The sequence below is a fragment of the Aulonocara sp. 'chitande type north' Nkhata Bay genome, linkage group LG3, assembly GCF_057382095.1.
Source record: "Aulonocara sp. 'chitande type north' Nkhata Bay isolate Kocher_YH1m ecotype deep benthic linkage group LG3, A_spYH_male_GT1.1, whole genome shotgun sequence".
In the NCBI taxonomy this organism is placed as follows: domain Eukaryota; kingdom Metazoa; phylum Chordata; class Actinopteri; order Cichliformes; family Cichlidae; genus Aulonocara; species Aulonocara sp. 'chitande type north' Nkhata Bay.
The window spans coordinates 16,240,649-16,261,664 of NC_141346.1; the positions used below are offsets into that span (position 1 = coordinate 16,240,649).

A 21,016-nucleotide genomic window follows, 5' to 3' on the forward strand; every position below is an offset into this window, starting at 1 on the left:
CTAGAAAGCTAACAAACATTAGATACTCCATCACTTTGGGTGATGGACATATAACATTTTAAAAACCTTGACTTGTCCTAAGAAGTACTTCAGTACAACCTATCCAGAATTCTGGCTCCCAGATTACAATCAGCCAGTTGATTACAGATACGCCTGATCTCAACTTGTTATGTGTATAAAGTACAGATGCCCACACAATCAATTTCGTCCACTCCAACCTCTCAACCTACATGGGCAAGACCAAAGAGCTGTCAAAGGACATCAGGATCAAGATTGTAGACCTGAACAAGGCTTACATATGGCCTACAAGACGGTCTGCAAGAAGCTTCATGACAAGGTGAAAACTGCTGGTGCCACTATTCAGAAATATAATAAATATGAAATGACCGTCAATCTCCTTTGGTCTGAAGCTCCATGCAAGATCTTGCCTCATGGGTTGAAGTTGATCATGAGGTGGTGGACAAGCCTTGTAGAACACCATTTGTAACACAATTTCTCCTCTGCTCTTAAAGTCACACATACAGGCACATCTTACATTTGCCAGGTAATATCTAAATGATTAAGGGAAGGATCATGAGAAAGTGCCATGGTCTGATGAAACCAAAATCAAACTCTTTACATCACCTCAACCTTTTTTCTTTTTTTTTTTTGCTAAGGAGCTTGTTAGTAAAAAAAAAAACTTCACTGTCCATTGAGGAGCTAGTGGACAGGATACTGTAAAACAACCTTCCCTCAGCCAAAACACAATAGCTGGGTCGTGGATGGGTCCATCCAAAACATAGTACCAAGGCAACAAAGAAGTGTCTAAACAAGAAGAACATTAAGATCACTGAGCCAGTCTAGCCAGTCTCCAGACCACAGTCCTATAGAAAATCTGTAGGAAGAACTGCAGCTTTGAGTTGTCAAGTGGAAGCCAAGAGACCTAAAGAATTTAAAGAGTTTCTGTATAAAGGATTGGGGCAAAATCCCTCTGCAATCTTCTTTTTCTCTGAGATGCTTTAAACATGATTCAGTGAGATATTAGTATGAACCCTGATTTTGTTTTTTACATTTTCTGTAGCAAACAACAACAACAACAACAACAACAACAACAACAACAACAGCAAGTACACCAGAAACTGAGAGAACAGTGATTAGTCCAACAGATCCATCCTCCTTCCCTCCAGCCTCCTTCCCTCCATCCTCTGTGTGTCCTCCTGTGTGACCTGCAGGTGAGAAACAGGTGTGAGGTGTCAGCTGTCAGGTAGGTGATGAGTGAAGAACAGAACAGAATCCATTTCCTCTTCAAACTGCTGTCAGACATTATCTACTGCACTCTGATCACATCACTCAGACCAACTGCTTTCTACAAAGTCTCATCAACAACATCTTTAGAAACAAACATCAACAACCAGGAAGCAGCTTCACCTCTGATCACACACACACTCAACTCTACTCACTCACCTGGAGGATCAACAATCAGGTCGATGCTGTTGATGAACTTCATACTGTCTGCCTTGTTCTTGACACGACACTCATATGTTCCAGTGTCATTAATCGTCACATCCTTCAGAATCAAAGACACGTCTCCATCCTTCATCTGTCTGTCCTGCAGATCCACCTGGTTCTTAAAAGATGGATGCTGGTCTGGAACAAATTGCCCATCCCCGTACACAAAAACATATTTCTTTCCCAGGTCAGCTCTGCTCCACTCTAAAATAATAATGGTGTTGTTGTTTGGAGCTCGACATATCAGAGTGGCGTTCTGTCCAGACTCTGCTGTGATGGTTTTCTGGTCTGAAAGAGGAAACAACACAGAGCAGAGAGGTTAAAAGTACAAATGTTCACATATATAGCAGCTGATCTGAGTGAGGATCAGAAAGAGACTGCTGAGCTCTCCTGAACTGGACCAAATGAAGCCCATTATTTGGCAGACTGGCCATCACCCAGTTTATTTGGAGGGAAAATCTTGCAAGACAATGCTAAACTGTATCTATAGTAAAATACCCACTTTGTAGTAAAAGCCATGCGGGTGCTGAACTGACCTGCCTGCAGTCCAGATGTTTTACCAGTTGCTATCGTTTAGTACACCATTAAACAGCAAATATGACAAAGGAGACCTGGAGAAGAACAGGGCAGCTTCGTTCCCCAAAAAATCCAGAAACTAGTCTGGAGGTACATCTTTCGCCATCTTACAATGCTGGGATTGCAGCCATTCCCCAACTCTCTGTGAATGGTACTCATGGCCATTCGAGAATCTGTGTCTTTGATTAGTAGTCGTTGATCAATGGTCATAAGAATTTGCATACTAACAATCATGGAACTAACCCCCCCCCCCCAGCACATTATTCATTCAGTGGTGCTAGTTTCCTTTGCTGTGCAAATGTACTGTTTATAAGGTTGGGGAAACCTGCAGTCAGCTGAGACTGGAAAAGTCACTGGGATGAGTCACAAAACGTTTCTCCCACTGAAAATGTCCGGATGAACAGAAAACACAGGCAGCACAAACGACAATTTTAGTAGCACAAACCAGCACAAACGTAGCACAGTTGAATGACACCAGTTTTGTTTGATTCCATTAATGTGGGGGGGCTGGTTGATCTCTGATGACCTCTAGAAATTTTTTGAATATCTTTAAAATGATAGCAGCACAAACAAAGAATTTGCACCACAAGCGTAGCACAAACGTTTGATACCACTTTTGTTGGATTTGAAGAAGGTGGAGGGGCAAATTCACTCACATCACTCATGCTGATGCTGCTGATCAGTTGGGTCAGTGTTCTTCTGTTTTGTTCTTCCCATGAAGACACGACAATCGTATTTTCCAATATCAGCCGTTGGGTACATTCTTCAGAATCAAAAACATTTCTCCATTTTTTTATCTGTCTGTCGTGCAGATCCACCCGGTTCTTAAAAGATTCATGTCGGGGTATGATGTGCCGTGTGAGGTACGATTATTGTATTTTGGAATATGGGAAAATGTAAGAAAGGAGGACCATTACTTGTTTAAAATTATGTTGCTGTCAAGCAAAAAGGTAATAATAAAAAACTGGCTGAAAAGTGACCCTTTAAAATTGGAAGAATGGACTGATGTAATCGAGGAAATATATATAATGGAGAAAATGACCTACACTTTGAGACTGAAATCTGATAAATACCGAAAACAGTGGACAAGATGGATAGCCTAGAAGACTCACTCACCCCACAAGGCAGGGATCTCTCCTCGTTGGAGTCCCCCCCCCCCTTTTTTTTTTCTACTTCTTAATTCAAACTGCTTTTGGTTTTTGATCCTTTAAGGCATAGGCGGATGGCCCTGAGAGAATGGGGTCTAGCTATTCCCCGCTCTGGGTTCAAATACAGTGGGGCAAAAAAGTATTTAGTCAGCCACCGATTGTGCAAGTTCCCCCACCTAAAATGATGACAGAGGTCAGTAATTTGCACCAGAGGTACACTTCAACTGTGAGAGACAGAATGTGAAAAAAAAATCCATGAATCCACATGGTAGGATTTGTAAAGAATTTATTCGTAAATCAGGGTGGAAAATAAGTATTTGGTCAATAACAAAAACTACAGCTCAATACTTTGTAACATAACCTTTGTTGGCAATAACAGAGGTCAAACGTTTACTATAGGTCTTTACCAGGTTTGCACACACAGTAGCTGGTATTTTGGCCCATTCCTCCATGCAGATCTTCTCGAGAGCAGTGATGTTTTGGGGCTGTCGCCGAGCAACACGGACTTTCAACTCCCGCCACAGATTTTCTATGGGGTTGAGGTCTGGAGACTGGCTAGGCCACTCCAGGACTTTCAAATGCTTCTTACGGAGCCACTCCTTTGTTGCCCGGGCGGTGTGTTTTGGATCATTGTCATGTTGGAAGACCCAGCCTTGTTTCATCTTCAAAGTTCTCACTGATGGAAGGAGGTTTTGGCTCAAAATCTCACGATACATGGCCCCATTCATTCTGTCCTTAACACGGATCAGTCGTCCTGTCCCCTTGGCAGAAAAACAGCCCCATAGCATGATGTTTCCACCCCCATGCTTCACAGTAGGTATGGTGTTCTTGGGATGCAACTCAGAATTCTTCTTCCTCCAAACACGACGAGTTGAGTTTATACCAAAAAGTTCTACTTTGGTTTCATCTGACCACATGACATTCTCCCAATCCTCTGCTGTATCATCCATGTGCTCTCTGGCAAACTTCAGACGGGCCTGGACATGCACTGGCTTCAGCAGCGGAACACGTCTGGCACTGCGGGATTTGATTCCCTGCCGTTGTAGTGTGTTACTGATGGTGACCTTTGTTACTTTGGTCCCAGCTCTCTGCAGGTCATTCACCAGGTCCCCCCGTGTGGTTCTGGGATCTTTGCTCACCGTTCTCATGATCATTTTGACCCCACAGGATGAGATCTTGCGTGGAGCCCCAGATCGAGGGAGATTATCAGTGGTCTTGTATGTCTTCCATTTTCTGATGATTGCTCCCACAGTTGATTTTTTCACACCAAACTGCTTGCCTATTGTAGATTCACTCTTCCCAGTCTGGTGCAGGTCTACAATACTTTTCCTGGTGTCCTTCGAAAGCTCTTTGGTCTTGGCCATGGCGGCGTTTGGAGTCTGACTGTTTGAGGCTGTGGACAGGTGTCTTTTATACAGATGATGAGTTCAAACAGGTGCCATTCATACAGGTAACGAGTGGGGGACAGAAAAGCTTCTTACAGAAGACGTTACAGGTCTGTGAGAGCCAGAGATTTTCCTTGTTTGAGGTGACCAAATACTTATTTTCAACCCTAATTTACGAATAAATTCTTTACAAATCCTACCATGTGGATTCATGGATTTTTTTTTTCACATTCTGTCTCTCACAGTTGAAGTGTACCTCTGGTGCAAATTACTGACCTCTGCCATCATTTTAAGTGGGGGAACTTGCACAATCGGTGGCTGACTAAATACTTTTTTGCCCCACTGTATGTTATGATTATGGATGGAACTGGACCTGTCGGGGAGAGGACCAGACTTTGGGCCCTGTCTGGCAGTCTTCATAGGCATGTAAGGGGTTGGATGGATGGTGTTTTTGGGATTGGATCAATAAGACAGTACTTTGGGCATTCCCTGGCTGATAGGAGTCCCCCCTCTCTATACATATGTGTATAATTATTCTTTGCTTTCTTCACCCGACAGATTAGGTGTGCTTTATTCCTTTTAGTTTGTCTTTTTTGCGTTCCTTTTTCATATTTTTATTTGTATCTACCATAAATTTGGAAAATGGTAGAGTTAAAGAATGTGCAAGTTAAAGAAAAAAGATTCATGTTGCTGTTGAGGAACAAACTGCCTATCCCGATACAAAAAGACATATTCTTTATTCCGCACAGCTCTGCTCCACTCTACTACAACATACAGTGGGGCAAAAAAGTATTTAGTCAGCCACTGATTGTGCAAGTTCCCCCACCTAAAATGATGACAGAGGTCAGTAATTTGTACACTTCAACTGTGAGAGACAGAATGTGAAAAAAAAATCCATGAATCCACATGGTAGGATTTGTAAAGAATTTATTCGTAAATCAGGGTGGAAAATAAGTATTTGGTCAATAACAAAAATACAACTCAATACTTTGTAACATAACCTTTGTTGGCAATAACAGAGGTCAAACGTTTACTATAGGTCTTTACCAGGTTTGCACACACAGTAGCTGGTATTTTGGCCCATTCCTCCATGCAGATCTTCTCGAGAGCAGTGATGTTTTGGGGCTGTCGCAGAGAGTAGGAGCCATATGAGTTGTTCCCTTCTGACTAAGTGGGTTGGTTTAAATGGACTCACTGTATTGGTGCACGGGTGTGGGGTGTGTCTCATGGGTGTGGTAGATGATAAATGTGGTTGCACTCACCTGTTCACAGCACCTAATGTTGATGAGCAGAAAGGTAGGGTGAGCATGAGGCAAAACTTTCTGTTGACCGCAGCTTGAGCGCAGCTTGAATGATTTGATGTATTTTAACTGTAACTTGATGGTTTTGTATATTTGTGCACTAATTGATACCATAGACCAAGTTGTAATTTGATTTAGTAGTTAGTGCAGTTATTATTGAGTTGCAGTTATTTGTTTGTGCAGTCTGTGCATTTGTTAATCCCATGTCCTCGATTTGTATAGTGGACAGTTGCATGTGGAATAAAAGGAGCAAATGATACAGAAGTGTATTTTATGCGTTTATTGTTGCGCGTCATCTGTGTCCTCATGTTTAGCCTGCCGCGGCTATTGGTTGGTTGAGCCGCAACACCGAGCAACACGGACTTTCAACTCCCGCCACAGATTTTCTATGGGGTTGAGGTCTGGAGACTGGCTAGGCCACTCCAGGACTTTCAAATGCTTCTTACGGAGCCACTCCTTTGTTGCCCGGGCGGTGTGTTTTGGATCATTGTCATGTTGGAAGACCCAGCCTCGTTTCATCTTCAAAGTTCTCACTGATGGAAGGAGGTTTTGGCTCAAAATCTCACGATACATGGCCCCATTCATTCTGTCCTTAACACGGATCAGTCGTCCTGTCCCCTTGGCAGAAAAACAGCCCCATAGCATGATGTTTCCACCCCCATGCTTCACAGTAGGTATGGTGTTCTTGGGATGCAACTCAGTATTCTTCTTCCTCCAAACACGACGAGTTGAGTTTATACCAAAAAGTTCTACTTTGGTTTCATCTGACCACATGACATTCTCCCAATCCTCTGCTGTATCATCCATGTGCTCTCTGGCAAACTTCAGACGAGCCTGGATATGCACTGGCTTCAGCAGCGGAACACGTCTGGCACTGCGGGATTTGATTCCCTGCCGTTGTAGTGTGTTACTGATGGTGACCTTTGTTACTTTGGTCCCAGCTCTCTGCAGGTCATTCACCAGGTCCCCCCGTGTGGTTCTGGGATCTTTGCTCACCGTTCTCATGATCATTTTGACCCCACAGGATGAGATCTTGCGTGGAGCCCCAGATCGAGGGAGATTATCAGTGGTCTTGTATGTCTTCCATTTTCTGATGATTGCTCCCACAGTTGATTTTTTCACACCAAGCTGCTTGCCTATTGTAGATTCACTCTTCCCAGTCTGGTGCAGGTCTACAATACTTTTCCTGGTGTCCTTCGAAAGCTCTTTGGTCTTGGCCATGGCGGAGTTTGGAGTCTGACTGTTTGAGGCTGTGGACAGGTGTCTTTTATACAGATGATGAGTTCAAACAGGTGCCATTCATACAGGTAAAGAGTGGGGGACAGAAAAGCTTCTTACAGAAGACGTTACAGGTCTGTGAGAGCCAGAGATTTTCCTTGTTTGAGGTGACCAAATACTTATTTTCCACCCTGATTTACGAATAAATTCTTTACAAATCCTACCGTGTGAATTCGTGGATTTTTTTTTCACATTCTGTCTCTCACAGTTGAAGTGTACCTCTGGTGCAAATTACTGACCTCTGTCATCATTTTAAGTGGGGGAACTTGCACAATCGGTGGCTGACTAAATACTTTTTTGCCCCACTGTATGTTGTTTGGAGCTCGACATATCAGAATTCGTTCTGTTCACACTCAGATATATATATATATATATATATATATATATATATTTTTTTTTTTTTTTTTTTTTTTTTCCAGATTCAATCTGAGCAATTCAAATTTAACTTATTCAAATTCAGTTTTTGCAAGTTGTCAAAGCTTTTGTCAAAGCTGGAAAGGTGCCTAAAGAAATCTCAATTCGATCCAGGAGAGAAGGACAACCGCCTGCTCAGCGAAAACCTGTAGTGATCCCATATGTGTCAGGAGTATCGGAACAATTGAGACAATATTTTTCTAAACACAAAATTGGTCCACCCCAATGATCAGAGTAAACAGAGTAACATAGTGTACGCTGTTAAGTGCCAGGAGGATTGCCAGGATTTATACATCAGGGAAACCAAACAATCTCTGGGTAAGATGATGGCACAACACAGAAGAGCTACCTCGTCAGGCCAGGACTCTGAAGTCTATTTACGCTTACAGCCCAGTGGACTCTCTTTAGACTAATCATTAACCTGCAGTAGGTTTCTGCTCCGACTCTGACACCTTGAACAAACCTAGAGAACAAACATAATGTGGGCGTAGGCTTCAGCACTGTGAACATTAAACACTTCACACCATAAAAGAGTCTCAAGTTCTAACGTACCGGACAAAGATCAGCTTCCATATTCTGATATGACTTTAGATTAATAACTAACCTGTAGCCGGTTTCTGCGCCAACTCCAACTCCCTGTATAAATTCTGGTGGCTGTGACAGCTGCTAGTAGAAGAGTTTGTTTTTAGGAGGTGGAGATGTTCTTAGAAGGAGTGCGTAATCAGCTCTTTGTGTAGACGCTAAAAGCTTTGAGCTTAAAACTCTCTGCTCATCACTAATGTTCAGGCTTCATGTGGACATGAATCAAAGTGAAAGCAGAGAAACTGGAATGAATCAGGTGTTGTAGAAGATGGGGAAACAGGTTGGAGAGAGGATGCTGGTCCTTCTTTGAGCCTGACATCAAACATATCATGTTGTTCACGTGCTGTCAGTGTGACACAAATAAACCATAGGAACAAAGATGCTCAAAAGTTATTTGCAAAGAAAGTAAGAAAATGAGTGAAATCAGTCCAAAGTAACAGAGCGAAGAGCAGCAGATGAAGCACAAAGAGCTCCTCCCTCATAGAGGCAGACTTGTCTCAGTGTGTGGGCTCATGTTTCATTTGTAAAGCTTCAATAAACTGGAGGAGAAAAAGGTGTGCTCCCTATGGAGCACAACTTATGGTCCATTCATTGTTTTGACACAAAGAGAGAAAATGTAAGGGAACAGTCACAGCACTTTGAATAGCTTGACTTAACAAAAAAATCAGCTGGTAAAACAAATATATGAAAATGCTTGTTGTACAGTTGAGTTGGCGTAATAGAAAAAGAAGCAGGAGGTTTAGCTGGCAGAGGTTTTTAAATAAGAATCATTGAATTGAAACAAAGAGCTTGATTAGTGTGAAAGGTAACTCTAATCCCATTAGAGCTGTCATAAAGATGGAGTTTCTCCAAGCATTAGGAACTAATGTCTGAACAAAAATTATCCATGATTGATTCTATATTAGTGTTTCTGTATACAAGATCTTAGTGTCCAACACAAAAGGCGGAAGCTGGACACTCACACCATGTGAATGCCGCTGTTACACTGTCAACACACCACTGGCATGTTTTAGTCACTTCACCACAACTCATATCGGGACAGACTGTCAGAGGTTCACTGCCAAAATTACAGCATGAAAAAAACAGACATAGAAAAAATACAAGAAAATAAGCAAGTCTGTGCAATATTTGTGTAAGACACATTTGTAGCATATGAACACACACTGTGAGAAACTAACCAAGTTTATTTCATATTAAAATGACAAACACAAATAAAAGAACTGATCCATAAAAGCCGATATTCATTATTTAGCTCATCGATTCAGCACAGTGGACAAACTCTTTAACCAAACAATGTGATACAGAACATATGCGATGCTTTGCTGTTTATTAGACAAGCCACAGGCAATACGATCTCTCAATACAATCATATTCTGGTTAGAACTGCATTCAAAACTATTGATCCAATATTTTCAGATTACATGGCTGAAACATTTTCAAATGATAAGCTTCCAACAATGAGTGAAACAGTGAAAGCATGTGGAGAGTTTGGAAAAATCCCATTAAGAAAGAGAAATCAAATATTTGGATTCATTTTAATGAGCTCAGACTTGTTAAAAATGCAGAGGAGCTGGTTGTGTAACTTCAGAGAAACATAACATACTGATATTGACTGTGAAGCATAGAGTGGAAAAAGACAGAAAAAAACAACATGTGGATCCTAGAATAATGGTAGCTTCTATCTTTAAAGGAAGAGGAAGAGGTTTACATGGAGTCATTTAGAACAGTTTAAAACATCAACTGATTGAATTTGTGAATCTGTACAGACTAAACCATCAGTTGAACAGTCAGTGTGTTTCTCTAACGGGAGGACACTCTTTACACTCAACTCAGTGCAGAGTCACTGACGAACCAGGCCAAAACCCCAATCCAGGATAAAGAGTTTCAGTAAATGTGGTGTTGAAGGTGTGGAGGTGGATCAGAGTGTCAGAGGAGACTCTGTAGAAGGACAGTGTGCCAGCCGGATAGTCCACATACACTGCTACTCTGTTAGAGACAGAGGAGGAGGAGGAGGAGGAGGAGGAGGAGAGGGGTGTTTTTCTGTTATTGTAACAGATAGAATAAGGTCCATCATCAGTGCAGTACAGACTCCAGGACTGATCATTCCATCCAAACACACAGTCACCACCTCCTTTCCTTCTGATTCTTCTGTAACTCACTGATACATAAACGTCTCCTCTCCACTCGACCTCCCAGTAACAGCGACCAGTCAGATCATTTTTACACAGCAGCTGAGGACAAATATCAAATCTGTCTGGATGATCGGGATATGACTGAATCTCCATAATCCATGTCACCTTCCTGTTGTTGTCAGACAGTTTGAGGTTTGTGTGTACTGTGTTTGTGTCGATTGTGAGTTGACAGGAATCTGATGGAGAGAACAAACACAATCCAGCTGCAGTTATTGATCCATCATCTGTTCATTGATTGACACTTTGATGATGACTCTTGACATCGGAGATGTGAATCAATGATGTGACAGGTTGAAGATGGTTGAATATGTGCTGCTTTTTTTTCATGAATCACATTAAAAACACACTTACACTTCCTCAGACCTGGTCTCAACCATCGGACTCCAGCAGGCTCCACCCTGAAAGGAGGAGGAGGGTCAGACCAACACTCTTTCAGCATGAACACGTGGACATTACATGGCTGTCATACACATACTGTTAGACACTGATAAAGGAAAAGTCCAACATTTTCACAAATACACTTCAATCCATCTGTCAGTACACCACTGAATTGAATGAAATATGACTGATTCAAACTGTGACCTTCATTATTTTTATATTCCTCTTCTGTTTAGCTTTAAAGGACACCGCCCTGCCTTTGCTGCCAACTGTTTTTTTCTCCTCTTGGTGTTTGTGTGGTTACTGCACATGACGTCTGACTTCTGAGTGAGTCCAGCATTCCGATGCAGCATAACGCAGTGCACAAGAGACAGTATACAAGGTTAACAGCAGGAAGGACACAAACTGTGTCACATGCTGTTAATTGCCACAGATTAATAGAGATTAACATCATAAATTCATTGTGTAAACTTATTGCAAATTAAAGGACAAAAGACAGAAATAAAATATGTTTGAAAACCTCAATATAATTATGAATTAAAACCACTAAATGTGTTATTTTAGCTGTTAAAATTGTATATAGAAACACAACAAAAGAACTTGAGCTGAACTCATGTAACCATGGTAACGCTTTTCCTCAGATGAAGCTTACAGCCAATGATGGTTAAGGAGCTGAGTCGTGTGAATATTATCTGATTTTTTTTAATCTCCTTTCTCTCATCTTCTCTCTCTGTCTCTTTGTGTGACAGGCCATAGTCTCGCCCCCTCACGGCTATCTAAAAGCAAGCTAACATTACTATGCTAATGTTACTGCTGTGGAAAAAAAATTACTCTCAGTTTAATTGTATGTCACGATCCTATGGTCTCAAATGTGGTCATAAATATTTTGTACTTGTAAATCAGGATTTGTATGTGTAAAAAGAATTTGTGTGTGCTTAAAAAAGATTTGTGTGAAACTCTGCACTCAAGTTTCAAGTTACAAGTATGAATTTTGACCCAATTTTTCCTTTTGCGCATTACATGCCGGATACTAGTGGCAAAATAATCAAAGCAATGCATCAAATGCAAGCATTTGCAGCACCGCAAAACGTTTATTCTCCGGTTCCAATATCTTCTTGCTTTTTCTTTGCCCCCCAAAAAGGATATGTACAAAACGAAGGAGAACAATGCCGGACAGACTTGACAGACTTGATGAAAAGTCAAAGAAAAGATACGAGAAAAAAAAATCAAAGGAGTGAAAGGGTCAGACCCTTACGAGCACACAGAGTGGGCAAAAGACGTTAGCGTGCTGCCCAACTTTCACCACGCTCATATTTATACGGTTCTTGGAGTGAGTGCATACACTCATGAAGTTTTTAGTAACTTCAGGTCACTGCAACAAGCCCAGGTACAGTTTACCGACGGATGGGTACAGGACCTTGAAATGCACGGTGTAGAACAAAAGACCATCGTACGAACAAAGGTAAGTTTACCAGTCTCACAAATCGTCTTCATAAATACACATTCGTTAACCGTTTATTAATATGACCTTTGAGCTCAACGGTAATTAATTAGTAGTGGAAATAATTTCTGGAACGCATTTCAGAAATGTAGCAGTGACAATATTGTACGCTGTAATCGTACTAGGCAATTAGTGATACAAAAAAAGTTTTATCCTGTGAATAAAAGTATATGTTTTTGTCAATGTACCATGGTAATAACAGAAGCGAAATGCAATATTGTGTCAGGACAATTCACTATTTATGCACAATAAACAAAGGAGCATAGCGCGACAATTTCTGTTCAGCGCCAGACTTGCTTGTAACCTATATCACCAATTATGTTATGAAAAATGGCGTATTAACTACTACAAAACACTGACCTTTGTGGGAATGCTTGGAGCAGACAAACATGTGAGCTGGAGTGTTCTGGGATGTTATATTTGGTCTTCGAATGGCTGCAATCCAGGCCATCCATCGGCTCTTTGTTACTTCGGAAACATGGCTTGAACAATTTCTCAGAGATCAGCAAGTCATGATCCACTGTGTCGAATGCAGCAGTCATGTCCAGTAAGATAAGCACTGCATATTTACCACAGTGTATCGCTACCAGAATGTTGTTCATAACTTTTATGAGGGCTGTCTCCATACTGTGAAATGGCTTAAAGCCAGACTGAAAGATTTCATACAATTTAAACTCATTCAAATTGTCCATCAACTGAGTATAGACAATCATTTCCAGGATCTTACTGAGAACGGGAAGCTTAGAGATGGGTCTAGAATTTGACATGACTGAACTGTCCAAGCCTGGTTTCTTAAGTAAGGGATGTATAACTACATGCTTAAACTCACTGGGTACTTGACCAGACAAAAGACTGGTATTTATAATGTTCAAAATGTGTTGTCCAATGGCGCAAAATACCTTTTTGTGAAAGCGGGGAGGAACAACTTAATTCAGAGAACCACGTGGTTTAGCTTTTAACATAAGTTTCTCTAAATCAGGAAGAGGAATTGGTAGAAATTGGTAGAAAAGCAGAAGACTTGAGCAGGACACATGCATGGCGGGATCAGCAATAGATAGAGTCGGAGGTCTTAAGCTAGCAACCTGGTCCACAAAAAAAAATAATTAACTTATTGCACATCACCTCAGTAGACTGCAAAAGAACATGGACTTCTATATTAAGTACAGAATTTATAGTGTTATACAAAACACGTGGGTTATGGAAATTGGCAGCAGTAAGTTGAGAAAAATAGAAATGCTTGGCAGCCTTTACTGCTCTCTGATAAACTTCCCAGCTAGTCTTAAGAGCTTCCAGAGAGACATACAGCCTGTCCTTTTTCCACCATCTTTCACATCTCCTACATTCTTTTCTTATGGCTCGGGTTGAATCAGTTAGCCAAGGACTAGCCTTGGGCTTGCACTGTCTGAATCTTAACCTTTTAAGACCTACCATAGAACCAAGACCGCCAGAGTTTATATTATATTTTTACATGCTGTAGTGCCATTTTTGGGAGCATTTCAAGTTGCTATACATCAACACAACCATTACGGCCTAAATTTTAATAATATGTATGCATTAAGTGCATAGTAATTACATAAATTGCAAAAAAGTGCAATAAACTACAAAAAAATTGAAAATAGTTTCCCACCAGAGGAAATTTATTTTGAGTGTCTTCATAGTTTTTGGAGAAGCTCAAGGGGCTAACGTTAATATTTATTGAAATATATTTATTCCTCCAGATATAAGAATGAATCTTTTCTTATGGACTCAAACACGTTTTCTTGAAAAACTGAATATGGAACAAGCAAAGCTTAATAAACAGGAAGTGAAGGGCACAGGAAATGTTTCCAGCTCTTCCTTCTCTATCAGACATTCTCTCCATACCTGAGAGTGTCCGGTGTCCAGCCTGGATCCTTCAGTCCAGCCAACAACAGCTTCATTCCTGAGGCTCCTGGATGATTGTAGCTCAGTTCCAGCGCTCTCAGATGGGAGGGGTTGGAGCTCAGAGCTAAGGCCAGAGAAGTACAGCCTTCCTCTGTGATCAGACAGCCTGACAGACTGCAGACACACAAAACAACAATTCATTTGTCAACAATGATTTTCTGTGTGTCACATATAATAACATCTATCCATTTACATTTACAACAGTCATCTCAAGCTGTTCAACAATGTAAGGGAACACCCTACAACATTAGAGAGAAACCTCCAACCATCAGACAATCCACTGTGAGCAGCACTTGGTGATGGTGGGAAGGAGGGATTCATTTTTACAGAAAAAGCCTACCAGTGCTCCCCCTGGAGCCCAAACAGGCTCCAGCATGACTAAGGGGTGGTTCAGGGTCACCTGATCCAGCTCTAACTATAACCTTTATCCAACAGAAAAAAATAAACTTCTGTAATGCTATGCGTGTAATCTCATTGAAATGGGTTATAAGACGACCTATGGACTATTTGACACATTCTAATAGAATTCTGCTGGGGTATAGAGGGTTAAGACATTTCTCCTCCTGACGTTTTACATCAAAATTTCGAGAGTCTGTATTATTAAACACTTTCAGTAATGCGCAATAGACACCTAAAAATGCAATTAGAACATTTCTTCATAAACATTAAATATGGACACAAAATAATATCCTGACCTGAGGGTTTTCAGCGTACAGTGTGGAATCTTCAAACCAAGAGATACATGCTTTGCTCCTGAATCCTTCAGGTCATTGTTACTCAGGTCCAGCACTCTCAGACTAAAGGACTGGTAGCTGAGTACAGAGGATAGAACTTCACAACTCCTCTCTGAGATGTTACAGTGACTTAGTCTGAAAAATGAGACAGACAATAGGTGTACTTGGAGTGCAATGACAAATTTATTACATTTAGCAATTTAAGCCTGGTTTGTTTTCTCTTTTAAAGAATCGGTGATTGTTTACAAAGATACACTGACAAGGATTCTTTTGAGAAGAGAAAGCAAACCAGGCTAAACCGGCTAATTGGTTAATTCTGTCAACTTATGAAAAACAAAATATCACTTGATCTGACCTCAGAGTTTCCAGTGTACATTGTGGACTCTTCAGTCCACCAGAAAGAAGCTTCACTGCTGAATCTTGCAGGTCAGAGTTACTCAGGTTCAGCTCTCTCAGACTACAGGAGTGGGAGTTGAGAACTGAGGACAGAGCTTCATAGCTCCTCTCTGAGACGTTACATAGACTCAAACTTAAAACAACAAAAAAAAAAAAAAAACCCAACAAAAAACAAAACAAAAAACAAAACATGAATAATAAAACAAACACTGGAGTAAAAATCTGGAGTTGAATCAGGGCACAATGAAAAACTATGATATCACGCAATAAGTAATTTTCCTTTTTAAAAAAAATTATCCTTGTTGTCTTATCTTAAACAGGTTACAAATGTGACAATGTACTGTTATTTAGCAATAAAATAAATAATTTTTTTTGAAAAATTAAGTAATTGTATAAATTCATGTGAAACAACAACAACAACAACCAAAAAATTAAAACTTTGATCTGACCTCAGAGTTTGCAGCATACACTCTGTCCTCCGCAGTCCAGCAGACAGAAGCTTAAAACAAGAATCCTGCAGTTTGCTGTTACTCAGGTCCAACTCTCTCAGACTACAGGACTGAGAGCCAAGAGCTTGGGACAGAGCTTTACAGCTTCTCTTTGAGAAGTTACAGCCACAAAGTCTAAAAAACAATTAAGTTTATGACCAAATTAAATCACTTTATATATTGAACTCATTCCAGAAAAACAAAAGTCATTGAGGATAACAATTCATGTTTCATTAAAAACTGAATTTATTTATGGAAAACAAAATAGAAATATAACACTTAAGTAAAAACTATTAACCCTCTGGGGTTGATGGACGCGCTGCAGTGTCAAAATCACATGACCAATTTAAGACGACAAAGCTACAAGATGCAGTGACTCGGAGTCTCCGTTTCATCTTGGGTCGAAAGTGCGGACTTCAAACTATATACCCGTTTTTGAATTGTGTCGATGGGCCATGTGAAACCAGAGTTATGATAAAAAAAATCACGTGATGTTGTTTTCTGAAGAAAACAGTGGTGTTTGCAACGGGAAGAAATGGTAAAAAAAGGCGTTTTCACAGACAGCGCTAGCGAGTGAAATAAAAAAAAGAAAAAACACCCCTTCCCCATAGGGCTTTCGAGTTGACGTCACGCCGCAATGCATTGTGGGAGCGCGGCACCATTTTCGGGGTCTACGAATCAAATCAAACACACTGTGTTGGAACGACGATTACAAGATGCTTAAAAGCAGCTCAATAGAGAATGGACTGTATAGAGACCGATTGCGTCCAGAGGCGAAGCAGCGGTACTTGCAGAAAATAGCGTGCATTGGAAATGTGGACCCGTATGAAATACGGCCGTGGAGTAGAAACCCTGAAGACCAACCGCTACTGACGTAGCCTGACATATTTTCGTACCTTGTCTGTGGAGTCAGCGCGTACAAGTCGTCATTCAAACAAAGGTAAGTCAGCTCGAGTACTGCGAGTGAAACGCGTTTGATTTCCCTGCAAACATTCACATTAGTGCAGCATAAATTCATTCATCAGGGGAAATTACAGTGAGAACATGTGGAGGCTGTTAGAGGGATAACATAGTGAGTTCAGTGCATTGATGTGACATTGTCCTGAAGGATTTAGTTATTCTCTATGGTTAAAGAAATTGCACAAATTAATTCACATTTATTATAAATAATTCTAATTATACATCTTGCTTCCATATTTGTATCCTGTGTCACTAAAAATACATTTTATTTTAGTTTTATACTTTGATTAATGACCTGCAGAATCTCCTTATCATATTAAGTGATTCATAATTGTCACTTTATGCTTTCTCCATCTCTAAAGTGATGACATCCTTGCATTACATGGTTGCAGGCTTCGAGGCATCTTTTAACATCACTATTCATGAAGGGCTTCTGATTGGGAACCACACAGACACATTTTACCAGTGTTACATTTCACACACAAAAGTTGATTTGGACAGAACAGCCTCTTTGTGAACATTCAGGTCCTCAATACGGACCTATAAGGATCTGTTGCAAATAACTAGGTGCCACATACCACTGTACACCATCAGTGATCTAATGCTATCTATCTTGACAGGTGACGGCTGTTTTAAAGGCAAAAGGGAGACCAGTACAATAGGGCTTTGGAGTTGACGTCACGCCGCAATGTATTGTGTGAGCGTGGCGCCATTTTCCAGGTCCACAAATCAAAACAAACACACTCTGTTGGAACGACGATGACAAGAAACATGCTTAAAAGCAGCTCAAAAGAAAACGGACGGTATAGAGACTGATTGCGTCCAGAGGCGAAGCAGCGGTAGTTGAAAAAAATAGAGTGCATCGCAAATGTGGACCCATAAGAAATACAGCAGTGGAGTAAAGACCAGACGACTTACTGCCACTTTCCTACCCCGATATCTTCACGTATCTTGTTAACCCTAACCCTCACTTTCGGATGTGAATTAGCGAATTGTTACACAGCACGTATGTCTGCACAGTCACTCAATTCTATGTTTGTTTACAATTTCTACAACCTCTGAGAGCCCCAACGATAATATTATTAAGCTATAGAGAGTGATATGAACATATATTGAACTTACCGGAGCAAAAATGTCTGGAGCACCAACAGATATCTGGAGATGGAAGCGAACTGGATATCAGCTCGTCTCACAGCTGCTATCCAGACTAGACGCCTTCTTTTGGTAACATCCGATACATGAGCTGCCTCATGTTGCTTCCAGGTGGTGAAAGAATGAAAAGATAAACCATTTTCAACCTTATTCCCTTGCCGATCATGCGACCTAAGATTACAACCGACCGCACAGCAAGTACGAACCATGGCTGTGTGCCTTCGCTCCTTTTTCGCTTGCGCTTTCTTTGGACAAGGAAAATGGCGCATCAGGCCAAAATCCTTTCCACGCCCACCCCTGTGACATCACGCTCCAAAGCCCTATATTAGGCAGGTGCTCTTAATGTTATGGCTGTGTATATACCATTCAGAAACTGTCGACAGTTGTATTTTGCAATGTGATTTTTTTTTTAAACTAGGAAATACATACATATTTTAACTAGACAATAATGAGATATTTTTATTGATGTATTGGTCTGAAATTACTGTCCTGTTTAATGATTAACTATTGATTATCACATTTCTTAAACTATCTTTACAAGTTAGTGAGATTTTTATATTCAAGCGTTTTTTCTGATTTCTGTTTTTTCAGTTAAACAAAGTTCTGTGCATTCCAGTTCTTAATATGTTTAAGGCATGTAATGGCCCTAGACTAGCATGGACTACATGTTGGAACTGAGAAGGAGATATGATTAAATATCATGAATATAAGGTCGAAAGTAGATATTAGGATTCCTGACCATTTGAGCCAAAGGAAGCATGAACAGAGAGAACATGGCAATCCCTATCTAGAATATCTACAAGTACCTAAAAGAATCAACTTTTACAGGTGTGCAGTCAACCAGTGTAGTGCTGTGCCACTGATACCTGTATGATGCAGCACTGAGATCAAGGAGGACATGGATGGCACAGTCCTCAGAGTCAACTGAGAGGAGTAGATCTTTGTACACTTTTAGGAGGTCAGATTATGTGATGTAGTTGGAAAATGACTTTTTCCAAGACATGAAGGAAAGGAAAGGAAACAGAAGCATAGCGATGATTAACAGCTCAAGCTCAAGGCCAGCATCAAAGAGACAGGACAGAAAGCTGGAGATCAAGGTGGAACTCCTCCAGTGGCCAGTTAGATGGCCAGCAGTGGAAGTGACATCTCCCAGAGATGTAGCCCATCTGAATCCCAGCATATTTGCCAGCAGTGGCCTTAGGCTTGAAATTCAGCCAGCTCTAGTGCAGGATCCAAAGATTCAGGAATGGTCAGCTTGGGAATGGGACACTTGGGCTCAGGAATTTGACCACAGAGGCTAAATTCCAGGTCAGGATTTGGCTGCACAGCTCTTGCACCACAAAATGCTGAGCCTTGTATTCAATTTCTAAAGTAGCTCAGGGCAGCACAGAACTCAGAGCCTCGGATTTGACTGGCTAAGTCAGAGAACACATGGTGTAGCTAGCTTGGGTTCAGGGAGAGGAGGTTTGGTGTTAGGTAACTCAGAATAGGAGACATATTTTCTTCAGGTTGTCAGCTCAGACAAAGGGAGAAGAGACTTCAAGGTAGCTAGCAGTATCTTTAAAGACTCAAGGGAGAACACTGACAGAGCAGGCTCTGGTAAGCTGCCAGTTTAAACAAATTGGCACAGGTACTGAGGAAACAGGAAAAGACACGGTCCTGTCATCCATCACCCCCAGAGCAGGACAAGGCCTGATATTGACCAACACAGGTGTGAGGAGAGGAGTGGCATCCATTGAAGGCTAGACGGCTAAGGAAGTATGGACAAAGTTGGAAGACTGGGGCAGTAAAGACTTCCTGGAAATCATTCCCCGAAAAGCAAATACAGCAAATCAGCTGTGTCCGTACATCAGGGTCCTGCACAAAGTGGTGAGATAAAATCAGTAGTCTTCTGCCTCATATTCCATTGCATAAATGGAAGCCTCTGCTGGACCCATACTGGTCTTGGTATTCCAGAATCTATCAAGGTTTACAGAATGTGTGTGTAGGAGACAGACTGACCAAAACAAACATTAGAAAAAAGGAAAATCAAGGTATTTATTGAAAAATAAAAGGCCAAAAAATAATAAAAATCTCCAATCAAATCCAATGATGAAAAGAGAGGAACATGAATTAGTTTGCGAGAACCTGTAGACCCTAGATGATTACACCAGTTTTCTCGATTATAACATGTAAAAGGTGAAGACTTATCATGAGCTTAGCAGTGCACTGATAGAGAGCAATTTGTTGAGAATCTCTGAAGACTAAGTTTGAGCACAAAAAAACAACAGCAGAGTAGCAAAACATAAATCTATTTGCCTTTTATATGAATCATTATATACCAGCTAGCCCAACTTCAGTAACCCTACAAACGTCACTGCTGTTTAGTTTTCTGTCTTCATTTATAATAATAATAATAATAATAATAGATCGGGGCCCTCAAAGCACTGTACAATTCCACTATTCATTCACTCTCACATTCACACACTGGTGGAGGCAAGCTACAGTTGTAGCCACAGCTGCCCTGGGGCAGACTGACAGAAGCGAGGCTGCCATATCGCGCCATCGGCCCCTCTGGCCATCACCAGTAGGTGGTAGGTGAAGTGTCTTGCCCAAGGACACAACGACCGAGACTGTCGGAGCCGGGGCTCAAACCGGCAACCTTCCGGTTACAAGACGAACTGCCAACTCTTTGAGCCACGATCGCATACATACCATTTTGCTGTCAGAAGCGATAGCAGAGCTGTATGTTTAAATTTTTGCTGTGGGGGTGTTAAAAGAAAATTGTATATAGTGTGATCAGCTTCATGAAATGTGTTCTTTTGTTGATCACTAAGCAAATGTCTACGTGACTTTTGACATGAACTCATGTGTGACAAACAACTAACAGCTTCCTCTTTTATAAGAACATGCAGACTTAGAAAAGGGGAACCTCAGCTCTGAGTTCTTAGAATAACTTTGTTATCTAAGCTGCCGGATTTTTGTCTCCACGACCCTCCTTCATAGTTCATGCACGTCAAAGCTCAGTTTGCTCTCCGTGGCGTTTCAGCCGACGACATGAAATACCATCATGTGATGACCTTGCTGCATCCACTGTCCACCCGCTGTGCAATGACTCTCTCCCGGGATCTCGAGGGAAAT

General features: G+C 41.1%; 2 protein-coding genes across 3 annotated transcripts in view; both read right to left on the bottom strand.

Moving 5' to 3' along the window:
• Positions 1–501: 501 nt before the first annotated feature.
• LOC147334189 (coxsackievirus and adenovirus receptor homolog) overlaps positions 502–21,016 on the bottom strand; it is a 261,856-nt gene continuing 241,341 nt past the window's right edge. The window contains exons 3-4 of the mRNA XM_086286628.1: positions 1,444–1,776; positions 502–1,205 (exon numbers count right to left, since the gene is read on the bottom strand). Of these exons, the coding sequence (XP_086142754.1) occupies positions 1,021–1,205; positions 1,444–1,776 (518 nt within the window). The 3' untranslated portion in view covers positions 502–1,020. The remainder of the gene's footprint in view (positions 1,206–1,443; positions 1,777–21,016) is intronic.
• LOC147334190 (protein NLRC3-like) overlaps positions 9,336–21,016 on the bottom strand; it is a 29,730-nt gene continuing 18,049 nt past the window's right edge. The window contains exons 7-12 of one of the 2 annotated variants that reach the window (XM_086286443.1): positions 15,746–15,919; positions 15,256–15,429; positions 14,862–15,035; positions 14,107–14,280; positions 10,716–10,762; positions 9,336–10,540 (exon numbers count right to left, since the gene is read on the bottom strand). In XM_086286443.1, coding sequence (XP_086142569.1) covers positions 10,002–10,540; positions 10,716–10,762; positions 14,107–14,280; positions 14,862–15,035; positions 15,256–15,429; positions 15,746–15,919 — 1,282 coding nt within the window. In that variant the 3' untranslated portion in view covers positions 9,336–10,001. Of the gene's footprint in view, positions 10,541–10,584; positions 10,763–14,106; positions 14,281–14,861; positions 15,036–15,255; positions 15,430–15,745; positions 15,920–21,016 lie in introns of those variants that run through there. The other variant, XM_086286444.1, reaches the window with a different exon arrangement.